Raw genomic sequence first — 13,120 nt, 5'->3', positions numbered from 1 at the left:
AAGGAATCAGTTTTCCAAAGAAAATCCACCCTCTTAGAAGATCGCCCATTGCCGTGTTCAGTACATAAAAAAAACCAGAAGATTGTATCTATTTTTCATATATATTAACTCCCACATCTCCAATATACAGTTTTAGCATCACTCAATTTCGTAAATATGAAATACAGTACATAAATACAGCACCAGTTTCATGTATTGCCTGATCATCTATTATTCCATACCAATTTCAACGATTTAATTTCGCCAGTAATAGAAATTCGTTAAACTTATTCATAAACACCCATTTTATGGAAAATTTACTTTCATATATATTCTGCTACATATTTTGAAACACTATATGTAACACAAGAATACTACGGTGTTGGAGAAATTCTGATTACAGTTTAAATTTAGTGTAAAATACAAGATACAGTAAACAATAAAATTGTTATATGTGCACAAATATTACGTTTGTGACAAATAAAATAACATTGGTAATCTTTATAAATGGCTAAAACAAGAAGAAATGCAAGATTTTTACAATATTTACAGTAGATTTTAGTTTGCGATTTAAAAAATAGCGAGAAAACACAATAGATTTTCAAAATTTTTCGACATTCCTGCGTTAATACAAATATAATCAGTATATAAATGATTAAATTTAAATTCATTCGGGATTAAAACATGAATAAAAAACAAAAAAACTATCTTAAAATACAATTATTTTTTCTTTACATTTAATTATTCTAGCACTTTAATGCGTTTTTACACAGAAGATCGTAAAATTACAAATAAATTTAATAAAAAAGTTTTAAAAAGAAATTTCTGTTGTATAATACGTTTTGATTAAAATTTCCTTAATAATTTTTCATATTTTTAAGTTATAATTTCAAAAATTTTAACTTTTATAATTTATTTTTTTTTATTAAATAAACAAACTGCGTAACAATTTTATTGAATTATATAAATTACTTTCTAGTAAAGAGAAAAATTTAATAGTTTGTTATAAAGATAATAATAATATTTAGTAATTTTTTATTATAAAAAGTAGAAGAATAGAGAGAGAGAAAATTGGAAGAATGAGAACGAAAAAGAAGTGGAGAGGAAACACAATAGAAGTTAATTGTAACTGTAGGGCAAATCAATTGAATCTGAAGAATTGTTTGGTTAATCAAATATCTGTTTGGTCAATTATAACATAATTTGTATCTTTGGCAAAGGTTGTCTCATCTATTGAACATTGATATTATACTTCTCTTAATTTAATCTTACATTTAAAATCACGTTATAAAAATTTTTAAATGATCTTTTTCTTGTTTATTCTTTGAAACTTTTTAATATTTTTATTGCATACTTTATTTACATTATATCTCTGCCTAGCTGCTACTGGTCTTACAGAGAACGGTATCCAGGCAGGCATCACTGTACACTTTATGGTAGTACTGTTAGGCAATAGTCACTATACGGTGTTTCAAACCGTTAGATCTGTCTTGCCTCCGACACCTGTGCCATATATAGTATGTCGAATCATCGAGATTGTACTGTACTTGTGACACTGCATGACGTGGAAATACAGAATGAAACTAAGAAAGTGATGGATTAAAATATAGCTGATATATGAACATTTTATGAAATATATAAAAAGGACACAAAGAGAGATGAATAATCATAATAGGTATCATTCTGACATTACAGCACTAACTGAGTCATTTCATTCCTGTTTCGAAGACCTCGAAGCTGAAATGAATAATCTCGCTCTGTTCATCAACCCATTCTCCATTTCGAACAGCGAAAATATCCACCGAAAATTCAATTGGAAATTGTAGACATTAAAAATCACAGAGGATTTATAGCAAAATTTCAAGAGTTTTGTGAATCACCGACTTCCCCTGATTTGAAAGCCTTCTGGAAATTTGTTTCTAAAATTGACTATTCAGAAATGCATGGTCTTGCCTTGTGTTTTGTGTGCAGATTCGGTTCCACCTACGTTTGTAAGCAGACATTTTCAACAATGAGCTTTATTAAAATTAAATACCGATCTGTATTGACAGACTAATGTGGGCACACTGCTTCTGTTATCAACCTCAAAAATCAATCCTAATATTGAGAAACCTAACTGAAAAGCAAGTACAGAAACTACATTGAGATGATTTTAAATTCGGATTCTTTGTTTTTAATTAGAATTTCAAATTTTTCGTTCTTCTTTCAATGAAATATTAATTATGTGAAGTAAAATTATCAGCAGTGACTCGAAAATTTACGCAAGTAGTTTTGTAATTTGAATCCATCATGACTTATCGTCGTGATCAGTTTGCTTACTCGTTGACATTTTCGACATAAAATACTTACCACAGTTCCACTCGTCAGATCCGTCTATGCAATCCACAGTTCCATCACAGTTTCTTTTTTGAGCGATACAATCATCCGTATTGTTGCAAGCAAAAAATCCGTCTTCACAAAGTTCATAGTTATAAGTTCGTATATTTCCCTCTAAAAGCATAATAAAACTTTATCTATAAAATGCCATGTAAATTAAACGTGGAGATATTTATTATGTATAGTACTTTGTAACTGCTTTTATATAAGTACACTTCTTAAAAACTTCAGCTATCAGATATTTTTAAGAAGTTATAACATTTAATGAAAATAGCCTTATATTTACACTAAATTTTGAACACAAATTGATAAAGTAATAACGTAATAGATTTTATCTTCTTTATATTAATTTTTTGAGATTTTCTTGTTCAAATAAACGACTTTAATAACGTAAATAACAATGCACAATTTGAGAATTTTATTTTATTTTTCTATATTTATTATATTTAAAGGTTGAACCTTTACGTCTTGTAAAGCCTAAACTATTTGAATTTTTGAGATTTCGGATTAAATAAGGTGCATTAATTTAATTTTTCTGTAAGAAGTCTGCTTGTACTCAAACGTCTTATGTCAGTGCGTAAGATCAATGTTGCTTTACTATAACATACAAGATATATTTGAAATCGTTATAAATTGAAAACACTTTAGAAAGTATTTTTAAAAATATGCATAAAAATCCTTCGTATGTATATGCATTTACTAATTATAACAACATTCATCTTTATTTATTAAGTAGTTCTAGAAAATTTGTCTTTTGTATATAAGCATAAAAGATATCTTTTAAAGCGGTCTTCTATAATGTCAGAAGACATTATAGAAGACTGCTTTAAATATAAAAGATTTCTCTTACGAATTTTCAATTTTTCATAAAGCTATTTCTACATTTGGAAACTTGTATCAATATTATTTCATATTCCTATGAAGATATTTTACATCTGTTGATATTGTCTGACGTTTAACATTATTAGTTTTATAACTGTGGTACCTTTAATAAATTGTAGAAGTTTCGTAACACTTTTTATGTGTTATTAAGCTTTTACAACAGCGTGTTGTTCGTCGTTATACTATTGACTTAATTTTTATGTCTTGTCTTTACGTTTCGTATATATAATATAAATCTATATAATCCAAATATATGTGTATATATATATATATGTTATATGTATATATTACTTTATTATATATTTGGATTAAAGTAATATATACATATATTTGGATTATATAGATTTATATAATTATTATTAATATATATATATATTAATATTCTATCAACTGTTTACTTTATGTATTGAATGATTTATCATTTAATAAATTCATAATTAGTAAATATATACTTTTGCATCATTTTCTAAATTTAGCACTATTGACGTCATTATTGACGTCATGAAGTCAATACACAGCCCCAGTTTGGTTTAAAAGTCATTTAATTTGATGATTAAAAAATGTAATTTGCAAATTTGAAATCGTACATTTGATAATTGACAGATACTGATGTGTACTGTAATGTTTATGAGAAAGATCTGTATAGAAATATTCATTAGCGCTTTATGAGATCGATATAGCGCCTTCATAAATAGCATCAAAGTGTAATTAGAACTTTATTCACGTTTAAAGGCATAAAAGTTTAATAATTTTCATCTCAGTTTAGGTTACCCATTTTTAAAGGAATTAAGGGAGAATTGAGAAAGAATAATATAACGAAACGTAAATAATAAATGAATTTATCTATTTAAATCATTACTGATTTCTTTTGTGAAGTTTTTCGATTATTTTCGGTAGGAATTTAGATAGCATTTTTAAAACAGTTTTGCAGAAATTATCCTAAAATCTACAGGAATTTGAAAGATACAGGACTGAAGAAGAGAGACTGATTTGCTGAAGAATCACGCAATATGTGCTTTAAACGTTTGAGAAGAAATCTGTGAAACTGTGTTCATAATTCGTAAGTTGTATCGATCCTATTTTGAACAATTTTTGGAAATTTTAAGTAATAATGTAATTTGAACAGAATAGAAATTTAGTATTTACAATGATTAACCGATTTTCGAGCCGTATACATTATAATTTTGATAAATTCAAAATCGAATAACATTACATTTTACGAAGAAACCTTAAAAAATCGGAATTTTTGTTCCAAATAAAGCATATTTATTTATGTTATATTATTCAAAAATAAGATATAAGGATTTATAACAATATGTTGAATATATGGTCATTTATAACTCATTAGATATAATACAATGCTGGCCTCGTAGAGTTTTCCATCTTTTATTCACATTTTAACACCTAAACAGGGGTTAATTTCCCATAAAAAGCCCTCAGGACAGGTATTCCCTCGTGTCACTTTTCAAACAAACCAAACCGCAAGAGTCATAAACGATTCAAAGAAAATTCCAACATCAAAAGTTTGTTGCTGACTTTTTTGAAAACGAAACGGATAGTTTATTATAAATTAATTTCTAATAATAAAAAAATCAACAAGCAACATTTTATGATAACTATGCATAGAAATTGGCTTGAAATGATCCGAAAATGGCGACAGAAGAACCGGGTACTGTATCATGAAAATACAACAGCACAAGTTACATAATTTAGTTGTAATCATTACTTATTTAAAGAAATGTGGAAATGTATAGTACTCATTTAGTTATTATAAACCAATATAAAAGTATATTTAACCAATAACCCACCTATGTAACCTTAAAATATATGATTTTAAAACTATGCAGATTACATTTTATAAACCCATGTAACAAAAATGCATTTTTTTATTTCCATTTAAAGATAATTTATTATTACCGCAGCTTCTTAAAATGATTTTACTAGTCATTTTACGCATCATAAGTTTAAGATATTTCGATGGAATGGCAATTTGATCATATTCAAATACTATGTATACCTCGTAAACACAACGATTTTGTATCTATATCCAGAACTACTTGAAATAAAGTAATGATTATAGCAGGCATTAAAACGATATGAATTATAATCGCATTTTAAAGATTATTTTTACTTTATTTCAATTTTTCGATGCCGTATTTTTATATTAAAGATAGTGAAACTGTTATATTAAAATGAAATGTACATATATATATATATATAAAAATAGGCTTATTTCGACTGCATAATAACAATAAAAGGCATTAAAATTTTGTTATTAGAAAGCTTTATTGATTCGACATTTTCTAAGATTACTAGACAAGAGGATTACTCTTAAAATGTTTTATAAACTTAATAAAAATATTTTAAAATAATTGAAATGAAATTTCAATATAAATTCAGACATTAATTTGTTTTCTTTCTAAAATAAACTTACCTGAAATGAAGCATCTGGTCGAAACAAAAAGCAAATTCCTCAAGAGTATTGACAGCAATATCATTTTAACGACGTCAAATATTTAAAAGAAAATTTTCTTTCTTTGCAGAAATAATCCTAAAGGGAATATAATTAAGTTAGAGATATAAAAATAATCATTATAAAATTTTTGCATAAAATATAAGACAAGAAAACTCCCTACATTTATGAATATTTTACAAAATATAATAAATATTTATTATAAATATGTAATATTCATATAATATTTATAATGAATATTAAATGAATATTTACAAAATATTTATATTTTAAATATTTTACAAAATATTTATGTAATAAATTAAAAACGCTTTTTTTTAAAAACACAATTTTAAATTTTATATTAAACCAATAAAAATATTTTTTTTATGATTTAATATATTTCTTAACAGCACAAAAGTCAGTTTATTGTGTTTTGTTTTATGTTCATAAATTTCATAAAATGAAAGGTAGTAATGTAATATCATAGTGTTTAGAAGGCTTTATACTGTTAACTGTCTAGTCAAAAGTAAATATATCGAAATATTGTATCTTTTCGTTGTTTGGTAACTGAATTATACTCAAATGTTTTTATATTGATTTAGATGAAATTAAATACTACTTTATCGAGTTGATGTAAAATTAAAATGAATGCTTTAAAAATGCATGCTTGAGACTAGTACTGTAATTGAAAATATTTATTCGAATTCTAGTGTGCTTCCTTGATAAGTGGAAACTATAGGATAGCTGTTGACTAAATAACGTAAATAATGTCAAATTAACTGTAGACTTTCTCCTTTCTCATTAATTACAAAACAATGACAAAAAGTATTTATTTATATAAATAAAAAATCCAGAAACGAGTTGCTTAACTTTCCCGGCAATATTTGGTGGCGCCATCTGTTACGATATTTTATTTAAAAGATTTTTATATTTTTAAGTGTTATAAAATGACAAAAAGCTTCATTTTGAGGGTAAGGATGGGTTTTATAAAAAATTGTAAATGCTAATAATGAGTAAAATCGTCATTAAGTCCGACCACACTCGAGATATGACACACGATTCCTTCTATTTCCCCACCTCCTCCACCATTAACCTCCAAAATTTAACAAAATCAATCAACTTAATAAACAATCCTCCCTGCAAAATTTCGGAAATTTTTTACAAAAAGGCACAGGAGTTATTAAGCTTCAAAGAAGGTGAACAAAAGGAAAGTAAAAACTACTTATACTGTATATGAGCTATTTACTAGGAAAATTTACTACTATATATTGTACTTTTAAAAAGTCCCACTTGCTCAGATCTACCGATAGTGATCTTATAGTCAAAATTTTCGACAATTCGTGCCAAAGTTGAGTTTGTTAAATTGTTCTAGAGCTTGAGTTTAATTGACAATCTGTCGTTATGTATATGTACCGTACTGTACATGTTTACGATATTTTCCACTGTATCTCGTGGGAATTTCACTGTTTAAATAATTGTTATGAACGCATTTAAAGTATATTAATGCATGTTTTTAAAATAAGTTTGCAAATAAATTTCTCAACCGAATAATTTAAAAATTAACTGAAGATTCCAATAGGTCTAATACAATTCCAAGCCTGGAGAAGTGGCAAATCCTATTTTTAAACCATTAATGATGTTTACAAAATTATGCGATGAAATTATTAACGTAATAAAATTTTAAATATATAATTACCTAATTTATTTAATAAAAGAATAAATTTGAAATAAATTTTATAAATAAATCAATAAAGTAAATATTTTAAAATTAAATGTAGCTTATGTTAGTCCTTATAATATATAAATTTCAATTAATATAAACGACAATTATAAATTATTTATTTAATTTATAAATTGTAATGATATTTATACAGTTATATTACATGTACTGTTAATTTATAACCGTAAAAATATTAAAATAAAACCATTACTATAAAAACTTAAGGCTTTGGATAAGTGTGGACTTTCAAGACCTTTTTCTATAAGTTTATATAACGTATTGTCTTATAAGTGTCTTGTACCCAGGATCATATCTGGCGCTTGGATTCCGGATACTGGACCAAGATTGAGTATCAACCAGAATATATTTGGGTATGTTCTAGGCTTTTAAAGAGCCTAGAACATACCCAATCCTTAGAAAAAAAAGCTTAAATTGTCTATTCTAACAATCCACATTGATTTTTTTTAATTAGAGTATATAACAGTAAACTATTATACAGAAAAGTGGAATTCTATAGATCTTTTTCTTCGGATTTTTTCGTTTTTTCAACAGTTAATCCTTGACCTAACATTTCAATGGTTTCCTTTTATTCTTTTTATCGACTTTTTCCTATCTTTCTAGTATCCTTCTACAAGTTCATTCTTATTTATAATCATTCTAACGTTGTGTACCAATATAATACAAGACACCCTCCTTTTCTATAAATATTTTATAGATAAGATCCTGTATATTATAGAGTGTAAACATTATTAAATTTATTTAGACTTTAGAGAATAACAGGATAGTTTCGAAACATTATTAAGAATAGAACAAAATAACAATGTTTTAATGTTAAATTAATTTTATTTATTGACATATTGGAACGACGTAAGATACAATAAGCATATGAATCTGAATTTGGATTGCAATTATTAAATCGCAGAACTATAAGTTCCCACTGGTGTCAGTCAGACTGTCTGTCTGTGCTTCCTTAATCTCGAGAATGGAGTTATATAGATGAAAGTCATGTATGGAAAGCTTAAGGGCAGGAGGCCCCGATTAAGTACTGTATAGTACTGTATATAAAAACTTTAGGTTTGGACCGGCAGTCACGTTATTTTAATTCAAAAATGTTCTTCAGAACTTTATGAATCTTAAATAGATGACCGACATGACTATTGTTAACAATTTATTGACTTAAGAGACGTTTCTCTTGGGTCAATAGAGACTTGCATGATTCAAAAATCATCATCGTGACCTTTTCGTAAGGTCAAAATGTTTGCCATATTCTAGAGATTTACTTGAAAACCTTTATTATTTTGAGATGGATCAAGTACGATTTATCATCGTAAGACGTAATGCTACGTAATAAGCTTAGTAGTCAAATTTTCGATATTTTAACTTAAAATTCCTTTATATAACAAGGAAATATTTTAAAACGTCGAAACATAATAATTTTATATTTAAAAAGTTCGATTTATTATAATCTTCATAAGTTCAATAGCGATTTATGACAACACAAAATAATTAAAAGCAAAAATTTTTATATTTTTAGAATAATTTAACGAAATTAAGCTTCTAATTAAAATAACTTAAATACCATTTTCTATAAAAGTAAAAGGAAACCAAATAAATTTTTCCACATTAATAAAATTATACGTGAATTAATATTAGAAGTATGGAAAAAATTATATTTTATTTTTTTAAAATGTATTTTTAAAAAAGTAATATAAAATTCATATTAACATTTTTAGCTTTTCAATTTACTTTAAAAAATTTACCGAAGGAAAAACGTTAAATTATAAAACGATTTATACTCGCCGATATATATTAATCCATAATATTTTTAATGAAAAATGATCTTTATTTTATTTTAAAGTTGCATTAATTTATGTTTTGAAAGATATTTTATACTTGTAAAATTATATATTCTTGAAGCAAAAAATAACAGGAGTTTATCACAAGAGTTGTTGGATCTCCTTTTACTTTTCTTAATTTGTTTTTATAGGAAACTTGTACTGTACAAAAAATCCTTTCTTTTAGTCGAAAATAATAAGTTTCATCTAGAAGTACTGCACCTGTACATAAATAAAAATTTTACGTAAAGTAAATAGCTAGTAGCTATTTATAGATAGTAATAGGAAGAATAAATTAGAAACAAAAAGGAAAAAAATATTGTATATATGAACAATAATTGAGTTAATAATCTTTCAAAAAAGCGAAAAATAATTAACGTAGATATTATTCATCTTAAGTAATTGACCTTTAAAAGTGTTCTAAAAAAGCTGGCAGGGCTCTGGTTCAACTTTCCTGGCACTCGAACAATAGGTTCAGAAAATGAAGATAATACAAAAAATTAATCTTTTTAAGTTTTTATTATTGTTAAAAATGTTATATTATAGTATAATTAAAAATTATAATAAATATTCTTCTGAAAAATTGAGAAATGTAAGTTTAAAAAGCACTGATTTTAATACAAAGTTTAAATTATGTGTGGTGCCATCCGTTATGAGATTTTACTTTATAAAAAGGCAAAAGAAGTAATTTTAAGGGTAAAGATGAGTTTTTAAAAAAAATTCTAAGTGTATATAACGAGTAAAATTTTCATTATGAGATATGACACATTGCCTACTTGTATTTCCCCTCCCCCTTAACTTTTAATTACCAAAATTTAATAGCATTTATTTCCCATATGTAGAAATAACCCTGCAAGTTTCGAAATTTTGGTTCATCCGGTTGTGAAATATAATGCAAAACAGACATCTACAAATACACAATTTTGTAAGAGCTCTTTGTTTTACGTTTCTGTGCTCCTAAAACATCGAGAAGTGCAAAAAGGGAGATCAAAATTTGACCGGGAAAGTTAAGCAACACGTTGCTTGGTTTTTTTCTTAAATGTTTCTTTTCCATTATTTTTCTATAAGTTAAGATGTATTTCTATAATATGGTGTATGTGTTATATAATATTCAATGAGTCTGAGTATAAAAAAGCATTAATTTTGAACTGAAAATCTTTTTTGTTGTTACCATATAACAAAAGTCAGTTCGGAAGATTACACTTATTATATGTTTTAGTTATTGTTATTTATTATATTTTTAAATGTAATAAAAATAAATTTTGTCAGCCGATTTCCAAACGTTATCTTGTGTCCTTTCGGAGAGACCTGCGAAGCGTTGAGCATACTCGTTCTACGTAGCAAATACTAACACAATATTAAAGTATTGTTTATGCTATACTTTAAGAAACACGCGTAAGTATATAAGCTTAGAATATTTCTATTTTTATTTACATTTTTAAATGAAATATTAATTTCAAACATAAAAAAATCGATTTAAAAATCGGCAATTTAATAATGTAAATATTAGGGGGCGTGTTCCAGACTACAGGTGTGTTGGCGACTTTTTTGCAGAGTGCTTGGTTTGACTTCGGAATGGATAGATTGAGTTATATTTTAAAGTTTCAAGTTACGATAAATTCTCAAGAAAATTTATTATCTGAGAAATTAAATCAAGACATTACTATTAATCGCGGGAATCGAAACAAATCCCGGTCCTCTTCCTCGTTCCCCTCCCCAAACTAATCAAGCAATTATGCAAAAGAGGGAGCGAGGAAGACCTCGCAAGGAAAATACTAACGTTGTTGAGGAGGATAATCAACTGGTGGAATTATCGGGAGAGGAATATCTACTAGAGGAAGAGGAGAAAGGATCCTTTGGCACTGCAAGAAATTCAACTATTAAAAGACTTTTTTGAACCGGCAACAAAATCTGACCTACAACGTGGCGATGAGTCTAGATATACATTAAAATCAATCTACGAATTGATCCAGGATAAGTTCTCTCTGTTAAACTTAGAAATCCAATCGATAAAATCTGAAATTAACAAGATGAAAGAAGACAACCTCAATGCTAAAGAAGAGATGAAGATAATTGACCAAAAAATTCACGAACTGGAAGCAAGGTCAAACTCTACCAATAACTTAAAAAGGTATAGTCGAATTTGAATTTGATAGATCATTAAACGAGACCACAAAAAATAATTTAATTATTTTTAATTACCCATTTCAATCTGTGGATGTACTTGATGAAGAAGTTAAATCATTTATCAAAGAAGATCTAGGTCTTAACAACGTAGAAATAGTAGGCTTAGAATATCTAAAAAATAAAAATAAGCAAATAATAAAAGTCATGATGGAAACAGTCAAAGCTAGAAATTTAGTACTTAAAAAATTTTGGTTACTAAGACCGAATATCGTGGATGAAACAAAGAAAATAATAGTAACAGCAGACTTATGTCTAAGATCCAGAATTAGAAGAAAACAGATATTATCTAAGGTTAAGTTAGAAAAATTAGCTAACAACAAAATACTAGTTAGAGATGACTACTTTATTAAAGACGATATAATGTGTACTTATGATATTAACTCTAAAGAAATAATACAACTAAACCATTTTTTAGAAATAGCCTCAAATTAATTTTAGAAATGATAGAAGATAAAAACAAAGTAAACCTGGTTTCATGTGAGTTTGAACAGGAAATGGATAACATTAAAATTTTGGAGTTGATTTGGTTGTGTCGGATGGATTAGAGAGAGAAATAGGTTTGAGAAAGTCAAACTGTGACACCAAAAATTTATTGATTAACTTCTGGAACATTCAAGATCTTGGGGATAGACTATATAATCCCGCTGTTAGAGAATTTATAAACTCGAATTCAATTATTGGAAGTACAGAAACATGGACGACACACTTGTCTGAAGCAGAAAGTAACTATTTAGAACACGAAAATAGAATAATCATAAGTATAGCCCAGCGGAAAAGTAGGTTTGGTCGGTCTTCTCGTTGAATAAGTTTAAAATGTAATAAACTACTACCTAAATTCTACATTTCTGTGAGTGTTTCAAAGCAAAAGAAATTTCCCAAAATTTAGAAATAAGTATATTATCTAATTTTCCAATGAAAGTGAACTATATGAGATCTTCGATAGAGCAAATAAGAATATTATATTTCAGTTATATAATTACGTGAACCAAAATTCTAAAAGTTGGAACAATTTTAATGTTTAAGTCAATACGATATGTACTAAGTGTATGTTCTAACGATCATTCCTAAAGAAAAAATATATAAACTACTAGGGATAGTAACCCAATAACATATATTAAAGGGTGAAATCATATTTGCTATACTGTACACTTTAACTAAGTTACTGTTTAATTTTATAAATCTCTGATACATAGGCAGCTGAAATAGTGCTATTTAAATTTACTCTTTGTGGACTATTTTGTTAAGCTCCAAACCACGTCCCTTGTAACAGGCGAAAGCCTTTTACGTTAATAAAGGTTAATAATAATAATAATAACTCTCCCGTGGTCACCACCTGGTCGTGGTGGGAGAGCCCAGTAATTTTACTGATCCATAGGGCAATGCAGGCTGGAGCACGAGCTCCTGGTAGGGACACCCATGCCAGTAAGGTCTATGGGGAGAAATGAAGCTAAGATTGACCACACACCCACATTCTGCGGAGATATGTATCATGGTAGTAACCAGATCTAAATGTGATACCGGCTCGGACGTCGCCCGGGTTAACAAGGTCCGCGTTCGTGAGTTAGGCAGAGGCTCACGTTCGAAAAATAGGCCACAGTCTCCCTTGGTTACCGGTGGCGAAAGCAGCACCGGCCCAAGCATGGCTACTGCAATGCCCTCAACAGATGTGAGGAACCAACCCAGCCT

The 13,120-nt window shown here is 27.4% G+C and overlaps 1 protein-coding gene across 1 annotated transcript in view; it reads right to left on the bottom strand.

The window, feature by feature from the left end:
- Nucleotides 1-5,749, bottom strand: part of LOC136975033 (relaxin receptor 2-like) — a 67,724-nt gene extending 61,975 nt beyond the window's left edge. The window contains exons 1-2 of the mRNA XM_067270024.1: nucleotides 5,672-5,749; nucleotides 2,329-2,469 (exon numbers count right to left, since the gene is read on the bottom strand). Coding sequence (XP_067126125.1) covers nucleotides 2,329-2,469; nucleotides 5,672-5,735 — 205 coding nt within the window. The 5' untranslated portion in view covers nucleotides 5,736-5,749. The remainder of the gene's footprint in view (nucleotides 1-2,328; nucleotides 2,470-5,671) is intronic.
- Nucleotides 5,750-13,120: the final 7,371 nt, after the last annotated feature.

The sequence above is a fragment of the Centruroides vittatus genome, unplaced genomic scaffold (assembly GCF_030686945.1).
Source record: "Centruroides vittatus isolate TY-2023 unplaced genomic scaffold, ASM3068694v2 contig_361, whole genome shotgun sequence".
Classification (NCBI taxonomy): Eukaryota; Metazoa; Arthropoda; class Arachnida; order Scorpiones; family Buthidae; genus Centruroides; species Centruroides vittatus.
This window is presented reverse-complemented; position numbering and strand designations above follow the sequence as displayed.